This window comes from Capra hircus, chromosome 12, assembly GCF_001704415.2.
Source record: "Capra hircus breed San Clemente chromosome 12, ASM170441v1, whole genome shotgun sequence".
Lineage (NCBI taxonomy): Eukaryota > Metazoa > Chordata > Mammalia > Artiodactyla > Bovidae > Capra > Capra hircus.
In genome coordinates, this window is record NC_030819.1 from 67,489,059 (window position 1) to 67,513,968 (window position 24,910).

Consider the following 24,910-nt stretch of genomic DNA (forward strand, 5'->3'; position numbering starts at 1 on the left):
GTGTTATATTGCTTTTTCCTGAATAACAATGTGAGAGAGAATGTTTTATGTTGTAGGGCATTCAGCTTTCCATTTAGCTCACCAGGAATCTCTTACTTTAAAACAAAATAAAACAAAGCCATGGATCTAGAGACTGCGCTAACAATCTAGATGTATTTTCAGTTATCTGGGAATAGAGCTCTGGCAGCAGCTGGCCGAGAGACTTCTGACGTGGTTTCTCTCTTCCTGGTTATGACTGGAGGGGGTGCTGCTTTGAGCAAAGGACAGAGAGACGTGTAGAACGAGGAAGCATTTGTTTGCAGGGGTCTGAAAGGGGCATTTCTGTGTGGAAAGCAGCCCTTCCCCACCCTGCCTGATGTTCTCATTTGCTGGGAGCTGGGATGCAGGAAGCCAAGACCCTGCAGTTTAACTGTTGTTGGGATCCTGGTCTGGTAGCACCCTGAATATTTACCTTCAGTCTTGCTGGCCAGGTTACAGAAGCTGAGCTGTTAGACTTCACCTTTGTGTACATTCCAGGTTACCTGACTGGTGTAATAAACGTATGTTCCAACACTTGAAGGAACAGAGGTCACAGTAGCATTTTGCTGGGGGTGAAAGCATGTCTTAGCACAGGCCAAAATCAATTCTGAAACTGTTGGTTTGCCACTTGTGTATGAGACTGGCCCTGTGAATGTTGATAGCTGGCGACTCTTCTCCTCTGATTGACTATCTGAGAAATTAGTGTGGTGGAAATCATAGTATATTATTCCTTGTGGCTTTAAAAATGAAGACATTTTTATATAGGAGAGCATGAAAGTGATTTTAAGGTCTTTGGAATTTTTATTTAAAATTTTTTTTAATTGTTTTTTTTAGAATGTTTAATGTGTCCCTTTAGGTTGACCAATTCTCTTCATCGTTTTTCTGTTTCTTAAAAGTCTTTTCTTCCCTGGAACCAAATGACCCGCATCTTAAGGCTTTTCTCTGATGCTGTAGTAAAACATATAATATGGACTTAAGTTGCTTTCAACTCTTTAAAACCATGTCTTTGAGTGACTGGATTATGTGATAATTGTGAAGAAACTGCACCCCCACATCCCACAACTCTGTGTGTGTGTTTTGAAGAGTCAGACTTGAGTACGGGAACCATTGCTTTTACTGTGTGATGAGAAAATAGTTTGTATTTTTTCTGCCTTGTACCTGTGGTCACGTGTTTGCCTAGTTTGGGGTTTCTGGCCTCAAATCTCTTCTAGGGGAGGGTGAGAGCTTTGGGGTGAGGGATCTGGAGAGAAGTAATTCAGTCAAAGTTAATTAAAAAAAGGCCTCTTCTTGTTTTTATTTTTGTTGTGTGTGTCCAGGATTTAGAAGAATTCTGCTTTAAGTTTTGCATCAATCATTTGACAGAAGTCACACAGACTGCAGCATTTTGGCAAATGGATGGCCCTCTCCTAAAGGAATTCATTGCTAAAGCCAGTAAATGTGGAGCCTTTAAGAACTGAAGCCCAAGACTGCTGGGTTTTGTGTGAGTGCTCTGGGGCTGGTGAAGGCTTGTCGTTTGTGCTCTATGGGGGATGTAATTCTGCAGGTAAAACAAAAACAAAACCATCACATGTCTTGCTCGCATGGGGATACAGTTCTCTGTGTAGGGATATGTGAAGAGTGCACAGCTCTTCCTGAACCCGATTAAAACTATTTCCAGACGTGTGTATTTTGAATGTGACCTTAACATGGCTGGGACATTGTAAAGGGGTGAAAGTTTTGCTGGTTGGTTGTTTTTTTGGTTTTGTTTGTTTCTGATTAGAGGAACTTCTAAAGTTGGAAAGCGGATGTTTGTGGCAACTCTCCTGGCTCATGTATCAGCAGCCCTTTTGATCCCAGGAGTTGGGATAGTGCACAGATTGTGAGAGGTCTAGCGGGCCCACCCCCACCCCCCAGAATGAAAGGTGCTGGCCTGGGACTTGGCTGAAGAGCTGCGTTAGTTGCTAGGTCTGTAGCCTCACTTTGAAGGGATAGTTAAGATCGTTTGAGGTTTTACTTGTGTTTTTTGCATCATTGATGACTTTTTTTAACTTCAAAATCATATTCAATTTAACATAAACCTATCGAAATGATAATTACATGAAGACGAATTTCTCGGTTAGTCAGGGTTTCTCTTAAGACTTAAGTACGTTAAAGAGTAGTAATGTAGAATTATCTATGAAAAATTAATGATGGAAGGAACTTCACTTGGGTGAAGGTGAATATTTTATAAATCAGAGTCTCCACTTCTATCTAACAGTGTTTTATTAAGGCTAAATTTGAGAACCCAAATTTTAATGCCCCCACCTTTTCCCCTATAAATGCTAATCGTGTAAGAGGATAATAGTGATATATTCAGCATTCTCTTGCTTCCTAAATCATGGTTGCTGAATCATCAGATTTGCTATGTCTGACTCAAATAAGTAGTTCTTAAACCCAAGTTTCTTACAGGACTTAACAGAGTTTGTTTTTATTGGTCTTTATCTGTGCCAAATACCACCATACATTTTGCTTATTTGAAATTTCACCAGCTTTCACATTTGACTTTCCTTTTGGTTGTGTTAGGTATAATATTTAGAACAACTTAACTTTGAAGAAGGACCTAAATTACGGGGCAGGTGGTCTGGTTATGAATGTGGCTTTGGGAGTGAGAGTGCTCAGTGCGTGTCTTTTCAGCTTGCTTCATGTGTGTCTGTTGAGCTTGCTTTGAGATCAAGGCTTTGTTCTTCTCTCTGGCCAACAGACTCATTTCTCTCTGGGGAAGCTCCCTTGGTGAACTGTTTGCTGTTTGGAAGGTCTCCCATCTGAATCGAGACTAGATACATTTTCAGACTCAAATGAACAAGAGGGTGAAGAGATGCTGCAGCTACTGTTTTTAGCAAAGTTTCTGTGTGTGTGTTGGCGGGGGAGGGCCCAGAGATGGAAATTCATTGATGGGGGCAATAAACACAAGCCCAGAAATCCAAGCCCCCTTTTCTTGACCGTGTTGCAAGTGATCAAAGCCCAGTGAGTTACTACATTAGGATTATTACTGCAGCATGATAGAATTTTCTTACTAGGTTGAGAAATGTACATTAATTTGATTATTAGCTATGATGGGTAGTACTTATAACAATCACTGTCATAGGCTTATGATCCGGGCAAAACAAGAACTTCAGTGTGTTTACTATTGCTCTTACTTGAAAAAAAAAAACACTTTAACAAAAGCACAAATTAACGTAGTATATCCATTTCCATAGATAGTTCATTCATTCAACAAATATTTGCCGAGTTCCTAATAGGTGAAGAACCACTTCTCAGATTACTGAGTTATTTGTATGAGTATGTATTCAGTGAAGAGGACAGGAAAAAGTCCTTCAGAAAGTACTTGTGTGTATGTGTTTTTTTTAAATTATACTCTCTTATTTTTCTACCTGGTTTTGTTAATCACGGCAGGAGGCAAAAACTATTCTTTGAGTTGTTTTCTTCATCTGACATAATTATGAAAGCCGAAGTATTCGTATTTCTTAAAATAGCCCTAAAATGTACTCTTGAACTTCTTACTGGAACATTTGATACTCTAGTTATACAGGTTGTATTTATGCAGTGTTTAGAGTGACATGTTAATAAATAAAGCAGTCTGTTAAAATGGGCATCTAGAGTTGTCTTTTCCCTCTCAAAAATCAATCATATGCAGCCTTAAAAAGGAAAGAAATTCTGACATGCTGCCACTTGGATGAACTTTGAGGGTGTTATGCTCAGTGAAATAAGCCAGTCACAAAATGACAAGCCCTGTATGATCCCACTTACATGCGATCCCTCGAGCAGTCAAGGTAGATGGTTGTTGCCAGGGGCTGGGGGAAGGGGTCCGAGGGGTTATTACGTAATAGGTTCAGAGTTTCCGTTTAGCAAGATAAAAAGTGTCCTGTGCGCAGATGGTACACAACAATGCTTATGGACCTAATGCTGCCGAACTTAACCATGGTTAATACGGTAATGTGTATTTTGCAATGAAAAATTTTTTAAAAAGCAGTACTCTGATTCTTGAATATTAGGCTAAAAGCAGGTATCACCGTGAGCATTTCCCTGGTGGCTCAAAGGGTAAGGCATCTGCCTGCAGTGCGGGAGACCCGGGTTCGATCCCTGGGTCAGGAAGATCCCTTGCAGAAGGAAATGGCAACCCACTCCAGTATTCTTGCCTGGAAAATCCCCATGGACAGAGGAACCTGGTCGGGCTACAGTCCATGAGGTTGCAAAGAGTCAGACACAACTTAGCGACTTTCACTCCACCATGAGCATGCTGTTTCTCAGCTATTTCCCAACCCCAGAAAGTAGGCTCTAGTTTTATTCCTGCTGAAAGACACTACAATTGAGCCATCACAGCGGAAAAATATTAATAATTCCGGATCCTTTGGGGGACTAATAAATGAGGGGTGAGACATAGTCTCTGTCCTCAAGGAATGTAAAAATTGTTAGGAGGGAGGAGCGAGATTTAGGATTAAACACAGTAACAACATTTATAAACAGCTTCTCGTAAGTCATTGAGAAGAAACCCAGTCTGGTTAGTGTGAGAAGTAGTTGTTCTGAAGGCCCTGTTTGTGTGGCATGGGGGTGCACACACACTGGCCTTTTAGCTCATTCCCAAAACAGGTGAGCGGCCCAAGCAACGGCTCAGAGGTGGGGGCTAACACGCCTTCCAGGACGTTACCTTAAGCAAGCTTGTTTGGTCAGAATGGAGAAAATAAACCAGGGCTCCTCGGGCAGCAGTGTTGGCAAGGGAAGGGCGTGTGGACACGTGTGGTGTGTGCGTGTGTGTGATGTGGATGAGAGCAGTTATTTCCCACGATGCCAGGCCCTGTGCCTCACAAATACTTGGTTTTTGTTTTCTGGCTGTGCCGAGTCTTCATTGCTGTTCTTGGGCTTCCTCTAGTTGCGGCTCATGGGAGCCGTTATTCCTGGTTGCGGTTGCACAGGCTTCTCGTTGCGGCGGCGTCTCTGGTGGCAGAGCCCGGGCTCCAGGCGTCTCTGGCTTGGTAGTTGTGACAGTGGCTTAGTCCGGCACGTGGAATCTTTCCTGGCCAGGGATCGAACCTGTGTGCCCTGAAATGGCAGGCAGATTCTTATCCACTGCACTACCAGAGAAGGCCCCTATGTTTTCTTTTTTAATGCCCACATTTTTGTACCATAGAGTAGGCAAAATTAGGCTCAGATTAAATAATTTTTTCAGCAGGAAGTGACTCTGCGAAAGTACAAACCCAGCTTCTGTTTTCACTTGTCCAACATTTGCCCCTTGATGGCTGCCTCCTTCTTGTTGCTCTGTTGTGCTGAGTTCCCACTGTGAATGACCAGTGAAATCTGAAAGTAAAGTGGAGGCCAGAGGGTTTTTTAAACGTCACGACATGAGAACTGCTCCTCAGATAAGCTTTGCTATAGGATGTAACATCAGGGAGGCAAGCGGAAGTTACAGCAGCATCTAGACCAGGGGAAATCTTTCTTCAGCAGGTCTAGGATGGAGTCTTGGCTTTTTTATTGAGGTATAGTTGATTTATAAGGTCCGTCTAGTCAAGGCTATGGTTTTTCCAGTGGTCATGTATGGATGCGAGAGTTGGACTGTGAAGAAGGCTGAGCGCCGAAGAATTGATGCTTTTGAACTGTGGTGTTGGAGAAGGCTCTTGAGAGTCCCTTGGACTGCAAGGAGATCCAACCAGTCCATCCTAAAGGAGATCAGCCCTGGGTGTTCTTTGGAAGGAATGATGCTAAAGCTGAAACTCCAGTACTTTGGCCACCTCTTGCGAAGAGTTGACTTGATTCATTGGAAAAAGCTCTGATGCTGGGAGGGACTGGGGGCAGGAGGAGAAGGGGACGACAGAGGATGAGATGGCTGGATGGCATCACTGACTCGATGGACGCGAGTCTGAGTGAACTCCAGGAGTTGGTGATGGACAGGGAGGCCTGGCATGCTGCCATTCATGGGGTCACAAAGAGTTGGACACGACTGAGCAACTGAACTGAATATTAGTTTTAGATATACAACATATTGATTCAACATTTTTATAGCTTATACTCCATTTATAGTTATAAAATCTTGGCTATATTGTGTATCCTAATAGCTCATTCATTATAAAACCTAATAGTTGTAGCCCTTGGTCCCCTAAGGTTGTGTTGTGTCTAGCCCCTTCCCTCACCCCACTTGTAACCTCAAGTTTGTTCTCTGTGCTTATGAGTCTGTTTTTTTCTGTTACATTCACTAGTTTGTTTTAATTTTTAGGTTCCACATGTAAGTTGAAAACATACAGCATCTGTCTTTTGCTCTGATTTCTCTTAGCATAATACCCTCCAAGTCCATCCATGTTGTTGCAGATGTCAGAATTTCCTTATTTTTGATGGCTATCTAGTACACACACACACACCCCACACATCTTCATCTGTCCATCTGTTGATGAACTTAGATTTCTTCCATATCACGGCTACTGTAAATAATGCTGCTATGAATATTGGGGGATTGAACCTGGGCCATGGCAGTGAAAGCCCAAATCCTAACCAGGGAACTCCCCTATTTATGGTCTTTTTGAGGACAGCCATTCTGACAGGTATGAGGTGATACATCATGATACTTTTTGCATTTCCCTGATGAGTTAGCAGTGTTGAGCATCTTTTCGTGTGCCTGTTGGCCATCTATCTCTGTGTCCTTTTTAACGAAATGTCCCTTTTGCTCTTCTATTTTTCATACAAAGTTGTTTTTTTTTTTTGATGTTGAATTAGATGAGCCATTTACATGTTTTGTATATTAACCCTTTATCATATCATTTGCAAATATTTTCTCCCATTCTGTAGGTTGTCTTTTTGTTCTGTAGGTGGTTAATGTGTCATTTAAGATCAGTGTTGCCTTATAGACTTTCTGTCTGGATAATCTGTCCATTGATGTAATTCAGCTGTGAAAGTTCTCCACTATTATTGCATGGCTGTCAGTTTTTCCCTTTATGTCTGTTAATATTTGCTTTATAAACTTAGGTGGTCCCATGTTGAGTGTCTCTATATTTCCATTGTTATATCTTCCTTGATCCCTCGATTGTCATGTAATGTCCTTCTTTACCTCTTCAACAATCTTTGTTTTAAAATCTATTTTGTCTGGCACAGTATTGTTTTCTTTTGATTTCCACTTGCATGGAATGCCTCTCCTTCTTTTAACTGTGTCTACACGTGTCTTTAGATCTGAAGTGACTCTCTTGTAGGAAGCATGTTTTTGTATCCATTCAGCCAGTCTCTGTCTTTTGATGAGAGCATTTAATCCATTTACATTTGTAATTACTGGTATGTTTGCAATTATTGCCATTCATTAATTGTTCTGTAGTTCTATTTGTAGACTGTTTTTATATATATATATATTTTTTCCTTCTTTTGTTCTCTTTCCCTTGTGATTTGATGACTATTTTTAGTTTATGTTTGAATTCCTTTCTCTGTTACTGCTTTTTGGGGTTTTGGTGTATGGGTACCATGAGGTTTTTGTATAGCTGCTGCTGCTGCTGCTAGGTCGCTTCAGTCATGTCCGACTCTGCGACCCCATAGGTGGCAGCCCACCAGGCTCCCCGCCCCTGGGATTCTCCAGGCAAGAACACTGGAGTGGGATGCCATTTCCTTCTCCAATGCATGAAAGTGAAAAGTGAAAGGGAAGTTGCTCAGTTGTGCAGGGACCCCATGGACTGCAGCCTACCAGGCTCCTCTGCCCATGGGATTTTCTAGGCAAGAGTACTGGAGTGGGGTGCCATCGCCTTCTCCTTTTGTATAGCAATCTGTGTATATGTGATTATTTTAAATTGTTGATCTCTTAATTTCAGATGCATTTTAACAGCCCTACAGTTGTACTCTCCTCCCCTCATGATGACTGTTTTTGACATATATTTTGAATCTGTTTGTCTTGTCTAGCCCTTAACTTCTTTTTGTAGGCATAAATGATTTTACTGTTACTTTTGTCTTTTCTGGAGAAGGGCACGGCACCCCACTCCAGTATTCCTGCCTGGAGAATCCCATGGACAGAGGAGCCTGGTGGGCTACAGTCCATGTGATCACAAAGAGTCCGACAGGACTGAGCAGCTAACACTAACACTTTCGCTTTTTGTCTTTTATCCCTCCTGCTAACTTTGTTCATGAACGATGTACTGTCTTTGCTGTGTGTTTGCCATCACCAGTGGGTTTTTTCCTTGTATAATTTTCATGTTTCTAGCTGTGTGGGCTTTTCTTTTCCACTAAAAAGTTTCCTCTAACATTTGTTGTAAAGCTGGTTTGGTGGCACTGAACATTTTTGGCTTTTGCTAGTCTGTGAAACTTTGGATTTCCATCAGATCTGAACGAGAGCCATGTCAAGTGGAGTATTCTTGGTTGTAGGGTTTTCCCTCTCATCACTTTAAATACTATCATGCTAGTCCCTTCTGGTCTGCGGAGTTTCTGCTGAAAAGTCAGCTGATGTCCTTGTGGGAGTTTCCTTATAAGTAACTTGTTGCTTTTCCCTGTTGCTTTTAGTATTCTCTCTCTACCTTCTGTTTTTGCCATTGTAGTTACAGTATATCTTGGTGCGGTCCTTTTTGGGTTGATCCTGTTTGGGACTCTGTGCTTCCTGGATTTGGGTGACTGTTTTCTTTCCCTGGTTAGGCAGGTCTTTAGCTTCTGTGTCTTCAGACGTATTCTCGGGCCCTTTCTCTCCTCTCCTCTGGATTCTCTATCATATGAATGTTGGTGTGGTGGTTACTGCCTCAGTGATCTCAACTGCCCTCTTTCCGTCCCTCTTTTCTGTTCAGTGTCAGTGATTCCCACTAGTCTGTCTTCCAGCTCATGGGCCTGTCCATCCGTATCATTTCAGTCTGCCATTGATTCCTTCTCGTGTGTTTTCATTTCAGTTATTGCATTCTGCATTTCTTTGCTGGTTCTTTATGTTTTCTAACTCTTTTTTAAGAACTTCTAGTTTCTCACTCTGTTCATTCATTCTTACTCTCAGTTCTTCAGTTGTCTTCATGATCATGACTTGGAACTCCGCCTCTGCTTAGCTCTAGGATTGTATCTTTCATCTGAGATGAAGTGTTTCTCTGTCACCTCATTTTATTTAACTTACTGTGTTTATTTCTATGTATTGGGGAGGTTGGTTATGTTCCCTGACTTTGGAAAAGTGGCTTTTGGTAGGGGGTGCCCTTCTGTGTGGGCTGTGTGGGTCTTCCTGCTGTGGCAGGCTGACCACTGTGGGCAGGGTGGAAGGTGTGGGTGGCCTCTGGTCTGATGGGTTGCCAGGCCCTGCCTTGGGCAGAGGCAGCTGACCACTGGTTGACAGGTGGATCACGAGGCTGTGGAACCCTGCGAGGCTCGCCCAGGAGCTGGTGCTGGCTCGCTGGAACCAGGAATTGGGTCCAGGAGATTCTGGAGCTGGTTCCTGCCCCCTGGTGGCCGAAGCCAGGTCCTGGGGTCCCGCTTCAGGGTCCTGGGGTCCCAGAACTGGTGTCCGACCCCTGGAGGCTATGGTCAGTTCCTGACACAGCTGGCTACAGGGTCTGGGGTGTCTTTTTTTTTTTTTTTTAAGCTGTTCTGGGTCTTAGTTGCGGCATGAAGGATCTTAGTTGTGGCATGCGAGCTCTTAATTGCACCATGCAGACTCGACCTCTCTGAGCAGGGATTGAATCCAGGCCCCCTGTATTTGGAGTGTGGAGTCTTAGCCATTGGACCACCTGGGAAGTCCTGGGTCAGGGTGTCTTGAAATTGGGTTTATCTCCTGGTGGGTGGAGCTTGGGCCCAGCTAGTCCCGGGACTGGTACTGGCCTGCTGGGGGGCTGTGGTTGTCCTGAGGCGGGTGAGGCTGGTCCCCAGGCTGGAGCCGGCTCACTGGTGAGTGGGCTGGGGCTCCGGGGAGTCTGGGGCTGCTGTCTGCCCACTGGTGGACAGAGCTGGGTCCCAGGGTGGTCGGGTCTGCTGTCTCTGCACCAGGGCCTGGCCCTCTGGCTGGCAGGGCTATGTCCAGGGGTGGCTCTGGGCTCGGGGGTCTTAAGGCGGCAGGTCTGCTGGTGTGTGGGGCTCTGTCCCCACCCCAGTTGTTCTGCCTGAGGTATACCAGTTGCTGCTGCTGTTTACTCGCTGTGTCCAACTCTTGCAACTCCATGGATTGTAGCCCGCCAGGCTCCTTTGTCTGTGGAGTTCTCAAGGCAAGAATACTGGTGTGGGTTGCCATGCCCTCCTCCAGGGAATCCTCTTGACCCAGAGATTGAACCCACATCTCCTGCTTTGGCGGGTGGATTCTTCACCACTACACCCCCCGGGAAGCCCAAGGTCTCCCAGTACTGGTACCGATAGGCTAGCACGGGCACGGCTCATCCTGAGGCTAAAGCTAGAGGATTCCAGAATGGTGTTTGCCACTGGTCTACCAGCACTGTCCACGTGGTAGAATGAGCTCCCAGAAACGGCCGGTCTCTGTGTTCCAGGTGAGCTCCAGTCGCCTCCCAGCTCTCAGGGAGACGCTTCACGATGAGCAGGCAGGCCTGTCCTGGGCTCTTTTCAAATTGCTGCTTGTGCCCTGGAGCGTGTGTTCCTGTGTGCAGCCTTTAAGAGTGAAGCCTCCATTTTCCCCTGCCCCCTGGGACTCCCAAAGGCAAGCCCCACTGACCTCCAAAGCCGAATGTCCCGGAGGCTCGTCTTCCTGGCACAAGACCCTTCGGCTGGGGACGCTGATGTGAGGCTCAGCCCGTCGTTCCTCGGGGAACCTCTGTGGGCCACTCACCCCAAGGGTGGGGCTTGACCGTATTTTTGTTTTTGCGCCACGTCTGGGTATGGTTCTTTATCTTCAGCTGTAGAAAAGACTATTGGGTACCTTCGGTCTCTTGGATCCATAGTAGTGTGCGTGTGTTCACTCAGTCATAGTCTCTTTGATCTATAGTAGTTCTTCGTGTGTGTGTGTGCACACATGCTCAGTCGTGTCCGCCTCTTTGTGACCCTGTGGACTGTACCCTCCAGGCTCCTCTGTCCATGGAGTTTCCCAGGCAAGAATACTGGAGTGGATTGTCATTTCCTTCTCCAGGGGTTCTTCCCAATCCAGGGATCAAACCCACATCTCTTGTTTCTCCACCATTGGCAGGTAGATTCTTGACCACTGTACCACCTGGGAAGCAAGTTGTAATTTTGGTATACTCTGCCATCTTCTAAAGTGTGTGTGTATATATATATATATATATATATTTTGGCTTCTATTGTTTGTCCTCTGATGATTCTGATGTAGCCAAATTTGAAAACCACTGAGATTTTGCCCCCAGTTATTACTGGCTTGGGCTGGGGTTGCCATTACAGCAGGGATGGACGTGTTCTTCATTTACATCATATTCTTCAACAGATATTTTCTGAGTGTATTATGTGCCAGATACCGTGTTGGGGACTCAGACCAAACTCATGCTGAAATGTAGCACTGTTGTGGGTCAGTGTGGTGAAAAGGTGGAAACGTGAACGTGAAGTTTTCAGAGGTCAGACGTGAATAGGACATTAACATCTGAACTATATATTGTTAGGTTGAGAAAAACCTCCAAAGAGGCCAGTTTTAAATGTTTATTTTGAAGATGATATTGTACTCACGTGGTGACTGTGGATGAAAAGAAATTTCAAAAGCAGACAGGTTTGGTAATGTATAATAAAATTTATTATATCAAAGAGGCATTATGGGCTGGAACTAGAATCAAAGATAAAAAGTTTATGCATTTAACGTTTACTGAGCATGCTAGCTGCTGGAAACGTGACAGGGAGAAAAACAGGAATGGGAGTTTCTGCCCACAGGCTGCTTACACTCCAGTGGTCTGATGTGCGATACAGTGGCTTGCACCGAGAAGAGACGTGAGGAGAAAGGACGATCTCGGTGAAGACCTCACAGCGGAACGTGCAGAGGCCCTGGGGCGGGAGCACCTGGCAGCCACTTCGCTCACTGGCGTGGGGAAGGCCGCTAAGGGGATTTTAAGAGCCATGGACGCACGGTCTAATTTACTCGAGTAGACTCTGAGGAATAGTTTACCAGTGGGAGAGAGGTAGAAGTGAGATGGCAGTAAGGAGGGGAGGCGGATGGGCTTCAGAGGCCCAGCAGCAAGAGCAGGTAAGAGCGGGCAGGGCCAGAGATGCCCCGTGGGCCCGGGGCTGACGGTGTGTGGCTTCACAGGCCGCTCTCCAGCTTTCACCCTGTCTGCAGCTGTGCTCGACTCCTGGCTCAGGAAACGGCCCTTCTTAAGAAGACAGAGAAGAATCTGAAGTGGAACTTGACTGAAGCCCAGAGCACAAGGTTTGTTTTAAGTCCTGGAGCAGCTCAATCTCTTCCTTCAGCTGCCGTCGCCTCTCTTCAGATTCGTGAATGTGATTCTCTACTGCTGTGAGGAGGAGGTTGTTTCAGGTCATTTGGTAGTTCTATACATGATGCACCATCTCTAGCCTCTTTTCAAAGTGCTCAGTACACAGCACTGTGCCCCAGATGGACAGGGTCCAGTGCCTGTGAGCCTTCATGCCTTTGCTTCCTCTCCTAGTTCAGGATCGAATTCTAGTATTTATCACACTTAAGGCGGGTCCATACATCTTTAAAATTTTGTACACAATTAGAAAAGGTAGCTTCTGTATCTCTCTGAGGACTTGAAAGCAGCGACTGTATAACCTTAATGCTGCACATTATCCATTTATTAGGAGAGGATGTGGTTAGATTACCGAGGGTACGGCAAACCTTTCAGACTAATGCATCCTAGTTTTAATGCTACAGAAAAGCTCCTGGCTTTATTTAGAAATAGGAGTGCTTTTATTGTGGCAACTTAGAAGCTACTTTAGTTAGGCTTTATGAATCTATAATAATATTCAATGGCAATGTCATTTTTTAAAAACCTGAAAATGGAAGAATATTAAAATATATACATACATAATCTTTTCTTGGAGTATCTGTATATATGTAGTTAACTTTCTGGAACATTGGAAATGCTGAATTAAGCATGAGAGTTACCCCTTGGAGTGTCAGAAATTAAATCTTCTAAGTTGGTTCTCATGCAGTTCCAAATAGTGTCTCCTCCTAACCGTGTCTCCCTGGTGCTCACACCCCGCAAACAATACACTGTACTGCTCCCACCTGACTCACCTAGTGCTGACATGTGCTAAACGTGCCACTTTTATACGAAAGAAAAATAAACACAAACGAAAGTCAAAATACAAAATAAAGCGGGTGCTTTCAAAAAAAAAGGTACTCCCATTAGAAGTATGCAGACATTCTCAAGAGACTGGTGAAAAAACAACAACACACCATTGTTGGTAAATTAAAAACAACATTTTCCTGCCAATTATAAATGTAACACAAAATTCAAACAAATGTGTATTATGAAAACAAAAATGAGAAAGGCTTATGCATACTGAGAGAGGAACATGAACCAATATTTTCTTCACGGGGAAAGTATTTTCTTAATACATTTGCTGGAAAGACAAATACACCTCCGGGAGAGAAAAGAGTATAGGCCATTGTTTGTTTTCAACTTCAGGGGGAGCCCTTTGCCCCAAATCCTCCACTCCTGCCTGGGATGTGCAGGGCACAGCCTGCCAGCTGTGTGTGGCAGCCTTGGTGGAGAAGTCAGGCAGGACCCATCAGTGTGGAAACGTAGCCTCTTTCAAAGGCATCCGGAACAATGGTCAGAGGACCACTGCCCAGTGTCTGCTGGAAAAATTGTCTCTGTTTCCAGCAGGCTTTCTCAAAAATTTCTTGGCGGTTCTTTTTTGATGATGAACTTTAGAATCAACCACAACTTTCCCTCTCCTCCATTAGATTTGAAGATTGATGTTGGCAGAATTGAAATTTATACACGTCACACCAAGTGAGAGGGAGACCGTGGCGTTGTGATTTATCACAGCCTCACCCCCGTTCCTGCTGATGTCCAGGAATGGTGCCCAAATACTTCCATTCTGCAGTCAATTTTTTTTTGTTTCTACTTTTTTAAATGAGTTTTTTTCTGATGAGGGAAGCATTTTGTGTCTGTATTAAATGTGGAAAATACAATGAGCACTGAGACAAAAGAAGTTACTATAACCCGGCCACTTACAGGTAACTGCTGTTTCCCTCGCGTGCAGTCTGTGTGCGCATGTGTGTCTGTGTGTATATGTGCTCCTGTTGGGTGGGAGGGCACATGTTTGTAATGGGCTTTTTAACGGAATGAAGCGGAATTGAACATTCTTCTAAAATAGGACTTTTACCACCTGACTAGTGTTGTATCATGTCAATATGGAAGTATTTATGAACTCTGCTGCTCAGTTATAACTCACATACCTGCTTGAAAGTTTACAAGTGTGTCTTCAAACAATCTACAGTCAAAAAGTGAAGTCCCGATTTCCTCATAGTCTGGAGGGAGGAAAACATTTTCAGTTGTTTTATACAGACAGAAACGCCTCACAGAGGAACCCCAGATAAGGAGCAGCGCACACAGCGGGCACCCCCTGCTGCAGCAGCAGCCTCCCCAGGGACCCTGCTGGAAACGCAAACCCCTGGCACCTTTACTGCATCAAAAAGGTCCCTGCCCCCTCCTGGGAAGGGGCCACCGTGTTAACAAGCCCCCCAGGAGGTTCACATGTGCTTGATCTAGAGACAAGAATAAACAAACAAAAGGATGTAATGAATGATCTTTGGCAAATGTTTGCTTATAACTTCACTTTTTGGTTTTGTCCTATAGAAAAAAAATCCCTTTCAAATAATCGTATATTTTACATTGTTCTCTAAAATACAGTCAGGCCTTTCCTTTTAAGACAGCTATGCTGCTGACCTCCTGTGCCGTCAAAAATCCAGGCTAAACTTTATAGCTAGCCCGCCAAAATATGCGGTTCTTCGATCTGTGGTTTTGCATCCACAGATTGGGTAGTATTTTATTGTGTAGTATTTACTGAAAAAAAATTCAGGTATAAGTGGGCCTGTAAAGTACAAACCTGTTATTTAAGTGTCAGCTTTATTTATAATAAAGCTTTTAGGCTCCTAACACAGCTTATAAGAAGGGTATGTGGTATATACCTGCGTGTACAGATGGAAACTTAAGCTGCCCAAAGAGTTGTTTCTGAAACGCATCTTTAAACCAAAATCGACAAAAACGTTAAAATTTCTTTCTTCTATGTTTTATAGTTTAAAAAAGCAGCTAGCTTTTTAATGAACAGAATCTGAGTCAAATCAAACCTATAGCTTTTTAATGAACTGAATCTGAGTCAAATCAAAACTAACATAATGAATGCCATTCTCAGATCTTAGTAGTAAACATGCTCAGTTGCGGGGAGGGGGCAAGTGTCTGACTGAATCTAGTTCTGAGCTCTTGCTGGTCACTCTCAGTTATGAACCTCTGGGGAAAAAACATTAAAACTTCCAGGGCATCAGGCTATTTTTTTTTTCTTTTACTACATTAATGAGTTTGTGAATTACTTACATTCTTTTGACTTACAGAGATCTGGATCAATAAACTTTATTTTTTCTTTTCCTTCTTTATCTTATTCTTTAATAAACAGCATAGAAAGAAAATGTGTACTTTAGGGGGGTGTTTGTTTTGTTCCCGATGTAGGTCTGTGAGACATCTCTATATGTAGAAAATTTGTTATTTCAGTACCTGATTCTGCGGTGGTCTCATCCATGAGTCTTTCCTGAATCAAATGAAGTTTGTCTAATATTTCTTCAAATAAAGCATCAAGAAGCCCTGCTTCTTTACATTTCTTGAGAAAAGCAGCTTTCACAATTGCATCTAAGAATAAGAAAGGAATTTCAGAAGGACATGGTACGTCTCAGGGCAGCCATCCTACACACACTCACTTCTTCAGACTTTCCCTAATGGTGGATGAGCGTTACTAGATAACACATACACAGCACTTTTGGGCTTCCCTGGTAGCTTAACTGGTAAAGAATCCTCCTGCAATCGGAGAGACCTGGGTTCGATCCCTGGGTTGGGAAACTCCCCTGGAGAAGGGCATGGCAACTCACTCCAGTATTCTTGCCTGGAGAATCCCCATGGACAGAAGGGCCTGGCGGGCTACAGTCCATGGGGTCACAAAGAGTCGGACGTGACTGAGTGACTAAGCACAGCACAGCACCTTTATCTTTTCTGTTAATTTCTCCATAGCTTGCTCTTTTTTTTCAAGCTGAAACAATGAAACGTTATAAAAAGGGAAAATAACTTCTCTGCTTAGAATAATGATGTAAATAGAATTTTCTAAAATTTAGCTTCAAATCTTTGAGATAATAGTCTCCCTCATTTTTTTTCTGTCACAATTGACTGTTTATCATTATGGAATATCTGTTTCCTTCACTGGACACTGGAGTGGGCAGCCTTTCCCTTCTCCAGGAGATCTTCCCAACTCAGGAATCAAACCCAGGCCTCCGGCATTGCAGGTCGATTCTTTACCAGCTGAGCTGTAAGGGAAGCCCATTTCCTTAACAGAAAGGTAAAACTACTGGCTCCAGCCTCCTGCGGTGAGGGTAGGGGATCACAGGGTGAGGGGCGGCCTGTCATTGGACTCTGAACTTGGGCAACCCTGGCTTCTATATCGGGAACTGTATCCTTTCCTAATACTGAAGAGCAGTGGGCCATCCCACCCCATTACCTTGATCTGTTGAGATTTTGATGGAGTGGATAGTCAGGACAGAAGATTCCCACTCTCACAGTTCACTACTACAAGTCCAGAAGAATAAAGTGGGGTGCCAACTCTCAAATTCACGGTAATAAGTACTGTAAGTCATATTTGTTACTGAAAACTTATAGCAAACCTGTGTGTCTGCTGTCCTTTTCCTTCTTCAGTGCCATTCTCTCAGGTGGCTAGGAGAGAAGAATCAAGACTACTTTACACTGATTTTTTACTGTTGATATTTAATACAGTAAGTCCTCTACATATGAACAAGTTCCAGTCTGAGAGCGCGTTCCTAAGTCCAGTTTGTTTGTGTTCCAACAGTTAGCCTAGGTACCCAACTAACACAATCGGCTATACAGTACTGTAATAGGTGTATAATACTTTCCACAAAAATAATACAGAACACACCAAAGAAACATTTTTAATATTACAGTACAGTACCTTGAAAAGTACAGTAGTACAGAATAACAGCTGGTATACAGGGGCTGGCCGAGTGAAAGGAAGAGTTACTGACTGGAGAAGGGAGAGGAGGTGGGAGACGGTCTAGAGCTGAAGGGCCGGCAGCAGTAGGAGGTGAGGGCAAGCTGCAGCTTCACTCACGCCTGAGGTTGACGGCACAGGTTCTGGCTCCTTGCTGGGTTCAATTCTATCTACCCTCTTGAGAAAGCGGTCCAGTGTTGTCTGGATAGGAGCTCTCTGTTTCTCATCACAGGCGACAGCGCAGCACTGGACTGCATTCTGAACGGCTGCTGCAGCCTTCGTGTGCCGTCCTACGTTCGGGTCCTGTGCTCGAAATAGAGACACTGTACTACTGTAGTCTCTGTAGTACTGTGAAGTGCACAACAGAACCAGCGCCTGTAGAGGCTGCACACAGGTGACAGTGTGCGCCAGACAAGTAAACCAGCTTATGTGACTGGACATGCTCACATCTTTGAAAGGGTGCAACTTGAAGGTTCATATGTAGGGACTTACTGTATTGCATAAAGTGAGAAGTTTTATCAAATTCAGTGATATGCCTATGGTGAAAGTCATGTCTGTAGGCATAAACATCAAATGTATTTTTGTGTTGTCTAACAAAACCTTAAGAGGTGTAACAAGCCCCTCTTGTATAAAGGGTGAGAGGCGAAGGCTGCTGGCTCATATTAATTTAGCTTATATGAGCTAATGCAAATCCCCAAAACATTTTCATATGCTTTACCCATAACAGGAATCAGAAAATTATGAGTCATGTATTAGGGCAAATATGGATCCTGTAGCTGGGAAATACTTGGCTAGGTAAGGATGTTCCACTGTACCATGTGGGCTCAGATCCTCACTGATTTGGTACCAGGGCACGTATTACAGGAACCATGGGATGGTCACCTCCTGGAGGTTATGTGCTTGGACACCCAAGACACATCTGACTTCTCTTTCATATTCATCTTATCATCTATCATTGTGTCACCCAAAATTCAGAATGGTTTAAAAAAAGACTGGAGAAAATTAAAGCTGTAATAAAATGAAGTCAAATTACCTGTACATGATGTCGTTTACGTCTTCCTCTTTTTCTTTTCACTCCTGAAAAGTAGGGTGAAAAACACAAACTATGTAGACGTTGGAATTCGTAAAGGAAAAGACTAATGCTTGACTGCATAAAGTGTACAAAGTCAAACTTGGGTATGTCAGACTTAAGACTAAATGTCTGCAAAACAAACGCCAAAAGGGCAAATTTTAAAATATAAAAAGACCATATAAATCAATATGAAAAAGGCAGCTTAGGTAGAAAAATGGGCAAATGGGGAGCTCTGGAGAAGAGGCTTCATTAAACAGAAAAACAAATTAGGTCATAGGACAACAGATGTAACTAATCAAAAGTAAGGGAAATACACTCAATTTCACCCAAAGTAAAGATATGCAGAGGAAAACAGAATTTTTCACTGGTCAGATTAAGATGAAGATGTTTAATATATAAAGTTTGCAAGGATTTGGGTCATTGTGTGTACTGCTGGTGTGGCCTCTAGAAGATAACTAGCCAACAGTTAACCCAGAGTTTCACTCTCCATACGCTTTGACCTAGCTATCTACTTACAGGAAGTCAAACAGTACTGTTACATACCTGCACAAGGATGATTCCAGAAGAAGGTTAACTACAGTATTTAATGTGATAGAAAAAGCTGGAAACAAGTGGTTCAGCTATACAACTGAGTAAGATACACAGTGGAAGACGATGAAGCCTATTTTAAAAAATGAAGTAAGATCTACTCACAGCCACTGACAGGGAAGAATCTCTAAGATACATGAAGTGAAAAAAGCAAAGTACAGTGTATGTTTGTATACACAGAACACTTTTGGAAGAATTTTAAAAAAAAGATGGTTTCATCCAGGGAAAGGATTCATTACAAATGGTGTTACAATTTTCTTTTTGAAATACATTATGGTCATCTTTTCCTGTCAATAAACATTGATTGACAGCAGTATTTTTTACAGTATATCTGATAAGTTGAAAGGCTGATGGTTGAAGAATGAGGGTAGCTCTTTGGTTGAAAGAGCATTGCTTAACACCACACAGTGCAGCTGGCAGGACAGGGAACTAAGCCTTCACCCGAGAGGGCTGACTCCCATGCAGACAGCATTCCAGGTAAGTGTTGGCAAGACGGCTGTTCCAGCAGTACACAAAGGCTACTTAACTCTAGGCAGCCAGGACCCAACTGGCCTCAGAACAGAAATGCTGATCATGCATTCTTAGGGAAACTGCATTCAGAGAACATACAGCACTTTTGTCAATTTTATCTACTGAAAATTGACAGTCATTTTATAAGATGAATCGGAGAAGGCAATGGCACCCACTCCAGTACTCTTGCCTGGAAAATCCCATGGATGGAGGAGCCTGGTAGGCTGCAGTCCATGGGGTCGCTAAGAGTCGGACACGACTGAGCGACTTCACTCTCACTTTTCACGTTCATGCATTGGAGAAGGAAATGGCAACCCACTCCAGTGTTCTTGCCTGGAGAATCCCAGGGGCAGGGGAGCCTGGTGGGCTGCCGTCTATGGGGTTGCACAGAGTCGGGCACGACTGAAGTGACTTAGCAGTAGCAGTTAGAAGACGAATAGTCATAAAACCCACAGCTTTTACCGTGTCTTGGTTTGGTCTGTTCACTGTAGTGAGAATGGAAGACACCAGGCAAAGGCTTCATCAATGGTAGATCTAGTTACAAAGAGAAATTTAGTCCATTATATACTGCACACTGCACAGGGACCAACAACTTAATTTTAAAAGTATTTTAACATTTTAACTCAAACACTTGTATTTTAACTTACTGAGGCCAGTACATCAGGTTATTCCATGTCTTACCTAAACGTTTACCTTTTTTAAACTCACAACACTGAATTTTAGATACTTACCATTTTGAGGGACAGCATGTTGTTGGCAAAACACTCTGAAAACATGAAATTTCAGAAAGTCAGATATTTTGACTTACACTTTTCAAGTATTATGCCTGTTGCTTTGTAACTTAAAAGGGAACTAACCTGTTTTTCATGAGGGCTTAACCCTAAGTATTTATTTTAAAAACAAAATTGCTGGGCTTCCCTGGTGACTCAGTGGTAAAGAATCTGCCTGCCAATCCAGGAGACACGGGTTTGATTTCTGATCCAGGAAGACCCCACATGGCCTTGGAACAGCTAAGCCCGTGTGCGCCAGAACTTAAGCCTGTGCTGTAGAGCCTGGGAGCCGCAGTTTCAGGCCCCTGGGCCCCAGCTGCTGCGGCCTGCTTGCCCTACAGTCTGTACTCTGCAACGAGAGAAGCCAGCACAGTGAGAAGCCCCCGCTTGCCACAACTGGAGAAATGACCCTGCGGCGATGATGATGCAGCAGGGCCAAAAATAAATAAATAGAATTATTAAGAACAGAACTGCTGGGACTATCCCTGGGTGTCGAGTGGTTAGGACTCTGCGCTCCCAACGCAGGAGGTGAGGGTTTGATCCCTGGTCAAGAAACTCAGATTCTGCATGCTACGTAGCACGGCCAAGGAAAAAAACCCCAAACAAAAAATCGCCGCTCAAGCCTGCGTTCACGATTGATGCACATCAAGTGCAGATGGAGCCCATACCAGCGTCCCCGGTGCCCTTGAACCACATGGACCGTCAACGTGCTCTCTGCAGGGGTGAGTGCTGATGACATATTTCAAACAATATGCTTATTACATAGGAGTCAGTGGGATTTTACTGTATAAAGATCCCGAGCAATCCAGCAGCTAAGGCACACATTTTCATCTGACTATACAAAGTTCTGCCGCTTCTCCACAATAAGCACAAAATTGGACTTCCCTAGTGGTCCAGTGTGTAAGAAACCACCTGCCATTGCAGGGGACATGGGTTTAATTCCTGGTCCAGGAAGACCCCACATGCCATAGGACATCTAAGCCAGCATCCCCCAGCCCACGTGCTCCAGCTGCTGAGCCCACGCCCCCAGAGCCCGTGCTCCACAACAAGAAGAGCCACTGCCAGAAGCCCGCGCTCCGCACAGCCAGGGAAGAGCCTACGCAGCAGCGAAGACCAGGCGCGGCCAGAAAGAGACCAGAGACTGAGGCCGCAGACTGCACGCAGCGATCTGCGGGGCGAGGCGCTTTCTAACTCCACAGGCATCGCCCCCAGATCTTTGATTTGAGCTGCACAAGCCTGGAACTGATCAGCCATAGAAGAGAAGGAAGAAGTGAAGCTGCAGTGGAGGAGTGCTCTGAGTGAAGGAGCTGCTCTGGCTCCATTTTTTTTTCTGCAGCCTTTGTTCCTCCTTTGCCCCCAGATCTGTGTCTTTAAGGTGCTGACCTCCAGATGCAGGGTCCCCCGAGCCTAGGAGAATATGAATTCTTCCCATCTTACCTATACCAGTGCCCGCTCCTCCATGCAGTTCTCCCAGCAAACCACCCTCCATCCCCAATCAATATTAATCTCATCCTTCAGATTCTGGTATCTCCGAGCACTTTTGTTTGCCAGGTATACTTAATTTTTTATGGAAAATTTCAAACAGAGAGAAGTGGAGGAGATGTGATGAACTCCCATGCCCCCACCCATTTTCAACAATTACCAACTGAAGGCCAAGCCAGCTGCATGCAAGTCCCATCCTGCCACAGGCTTAGTTCTGACCTGGTCCTCCTATGAGGTGACGGGTTTAGTCCATGTCTTGTTCCTCTTTACATCATAGCACCTAACAAGGGGTCTTGTGCGTGACAGGCACTCTGAATGTTTCAGTTCAATAAAAAAATCAAGGAAAGTTCACCTGATACTTGATAGTGTCAGTCGCTCAGTTGTGTCTGACTCTTTGCGACCCCATGGACCACAGCCCGCCAGGCTCCTCTGTCCATGGAATTCTCCAGGCAAGAATACTGGAGCAGGTAGACATTCCCTTCTCCAGGGGATCTTCCTGACCCAGGGATCAAACCTGGGTCTCCTGCATTGCAGGCAGATTCTTTACTGCCTGAGCCACCAGGGAAGCCTAATACTTGATAAAAACTATGACAAAAAGGATTACTTTATGGAGTCTCTCTTCAGTGGTTCTAATATATGATCAGTATTTTTTCAGACTTTAAGGTATAGCAGGAAGTTCTTTTTGTTTGACCTTGTAGCTCTGCTAATAATAGTCTTTCACAGTGGGTGTTTCAGGACTTTGGAGAAGTCATAATAAAACAAGCTCTTTGGGAAGGTTAAGTAATAAAAGTGAAGTAGAATATTACAACCCGTGGGTTTCTCCGTATATCAAATATAGAAAGAATATAAAATTAACATATTCATACATTTCCTGTCTAGTCTCAAGCAAGAAAATACCTATGGAACTTGTAAAATCAGATATCAAATTATAAATTATTTTAAATTTCTTGGAATGTTAGGTTTGCCCATATGTTAGCATATATGACCCCTAAGCTTAAAGAGGATGTGGTGGCAAAGAGCAAAGTCTCTGGAGCCCTTTAGCCCAGCCTTGCTACTTGCCAAAAGTGTGGCCTGGGTACAAATGACTGTCCCTCAGGGCCTCAGTCTCCTCATAATAGTACGGGAATAACAGTATCTACCTTACTGGGCTATTATATGAGTTTTAAATGAATTAACCTTTGCAAAGTACTTTGAAGTATTCCTGGCAAAAAGTAAATGGTTAATAAAGTAATAAAATAGTGTTGGAAGATTTTGATAAAATTGGGGGGGCAAGTCTACCCTCCATATGGAATTTTAAAATATCATTTAGGAATGTAATCGATCTTATAAAAATTGTATTAACAGTAACCCTCTGGGAGGGATAAATTAGGAGTTTGGGATTAGCATATATATACTACTATATATAAAACAGATAATCAGCAAGGACCTACTGTATAACACAGGGAACTCTGCTTAGTATTATGTAACAACCTGTAAGGAGAAAGAATCTGAGAAAGTCTGAGCTGACTCACTTTGCTGTACACCTGGAACTAACACACCACTGTAAATCAACTATATCCAATGATAAAATAATAATCCTCTCAGCACTGATCCTATTATTCAGACACCATGACTGAAAAAAATGTACATATCTCACTGAACTTGGAAATGTCCAGGACTTCCTTGGTGGTCCAGTGATAAAGAATTCACCTGCCGATGCAGGGAACACATGTTCGATCCCTGGTCCTGGAAGAGTCCGCATGCTGAGGGGCAGCTAAGCTTGTGCACCACAACTGCTGGGCCTGTGCTCTAGAGCCCGCGTACCCAGGGCCCGAGCTTTGCAACAAGAGGCCACCGCAAAGAGAAGCCCTCTCAGCAACTCGAGAGTGGCCCCCCACCGTCACAACTAGAGAAAGCCTGTGTGCAGCCACGAAGACCCAGCACAGCGAAAATAAAGAAAATGGTTCGATCAGAATCTGTTCACATGCCCCAAAGAAGTGACAAGTGTCTCCCTGGCTTGTCCACGCTAGACCATCAGTTTCTGTTTTATTCCATCTCATAACATTAAAAAGGTCAAAACTGTTAAGACCATTATATAACTTTCTTCACCTTTATATAACATATTCTAGACCACATCTATGTATGAAAGAGTTCACTTAAAATGACCTGAATCAATTAACAACTGGCTTACTGATTTCCTCTGACTAAACTGTATAATGACTTAACTGACATCTTTCATCAGAAGGAAGATCAAGTTTCTCCGGGTAAAACAAATACACTTGTAGTAGACTTGAAATACGCCTCACTGCATAAAAATTAACATGACAGAATTATTTAAAGACAAGGAGCAGGATTTCAAAGCCAAAACAAGTTTTTCTTCAAGGACTTGATGTCTGATAACTTGCTGCCTAGTTTATCATTTTCAGAGGCTGTTTATACTGAAGAGGGTGGTGACATTAGTGGGAAAATGCATCCATTTGGAGACAAGATGGGCATAGCGGGGACCTGTGACTAAGAAGGCTCCCTTCTGTTTGCAGACAAGCGCGAGTGAGAACTGGTTCCCAGCCTCGTGGCCAACTGTTAGGTCACTAGCGCCCCTATGACAAGCAGCACTTTCTACCAGGAAAGACACGATACAGGGAGAGCAAACTCCAGACAGAGCCAACCTTGCTTCTTTCCTTCCTGTGACTATTGTTGCTGTTTAGTCGCTAAGTCGTGTTCACCTCTTTGCGACTCCATGGACTGTAGCCTGCCAGGCCCTCTTGTCCGTGGGATTCTTTCTCCAGGCAAGAATACTGGAGTGGGTGCCATGCCCTCCTTCAGGGGATCTTTCTGACCCAGAGACTGAACCCACATTCATACACTGGCAGGTGGGTTCTTTACCACTGAGCCACCTGGGAAGCCAGGGATGGTCTTCTGAAGTCAGGTTCCTAACTGGGCATCTCCCAAACCACATTCCTACTTGGAAACAATTTGTATAGAACTAGCTTTAAAAAATCTTCTCTTACTCTAACCATTCCATATTCCAATCCACCCTTTCCCCAAATATGGCTTTAAAAAAACAGTTTTATTAAATACTTATAAATTCCTCTATGTCCATCAGCTTGCAGAACTGCGTGGTCATTCTTGGCACAGAAAAAGTGGTAATTCTTGAAACAGGATTTTAAGTCGCATCCCACGGTGGCTCCTTTTTTCCCACAAAATGTGCATTTCTACAGAAAAGGAGATTTACTGAGTAAACACCTGCTTTTTCAGATTTTTATAAAAATTAAAAGGCAAGAGGTCATCAAGTGCTATTTTTAAGCTGGCTGCCCTCATGTCCTCAGTTACAAACATTGGGTCCCGACATCTGGCTGCTCGTTTTGGAATCTCAGCACCACCTCAGCTAACTGGAATGTTTTTGTAATGATCTGATTAAAAGCAGAAAACTCCTGTCCCCTCTCTT

At 43.8% G+C, this 24,910-nt stretch overlaps 2 protein-coding genes across 5 annotated transcripts in view; one reads left to right on the forward strand and one right to left on the reverse strand.

The window, feature by feature from the left end:
* Positions 1 to 3,626, forward strand: part of RCBTB1 (RCC1 and BTB domain containing protein 1) — a 52,472-nt gene extending 48,846 nt beyond the window's left edge. For all 3 annotated transcript variants that reach the window (XM_018056738.1, XM_018056737.1, XM_018056739.1), the window contains exon 13: positions 1,335 to 3,626. In XM_018056738.1, the coding sequence (XP_017912227.1) occupies positions 1,335 to 1,475 (141 nt within the window). In that variant the 3' untranslated portion in view covers positions 1,476 to 3,626. The remainder of the gene's footprint in view (positions 1 to 1,334) is intronic.
* PHF11 (PHD finger protein 11) overlaps positions 11,607 to 24,910 on the reverse strand; it is a 33,123-nt gene continuing 19,819 nt past the window's right edge. The window contains exons 4-12 of one of the 2 annotated variants that reach the window (XM_018056741.1): positions 24,544 to 24,677; positions 19,966 to 20,000; positions 19,697 to 19,768; positions 18,098 to 18,141; positions 17,185 to 17,367; positions 16,724 to 16,772; positions 15,573 to 15,704; positions 14,261 to 14,332; positions 11,607 to 12,341 (exon numbers count right to left, since the gene is read on the reverse strand). In XM_018056741.1, the coding sequence (XP_017912230.1) occupies positions 12,202 to 12,341; positions 14,261 to 14,332; positions 15,573 to 15,704; positions 16,724 to 16,772; positions 17,185 to 17,367; positions 18,098 to 18,141; positions 19,697 to 19,768; positions 19,966 to 20,000; positions 24,544 to 24,677 (861 nt within the window). In that variant the 3' untranslated portion in view covers positions 11,607 to 12,201. The remainder of the gene's footprint in view (positions 12,342 to 14,260; positions 14,333 to 15,572; positions 15,705 to 16,723; positions 16,773 to 17,184; positions 17,368 to 18,097; positions 18,142 to 19,696; positions 19,769 to 19,965; positions 20,001 to 24,543; positions 24,678 to 24,910) is intronic. The other variant, XM_018056742.1, reaches the window with a different exon arrangement.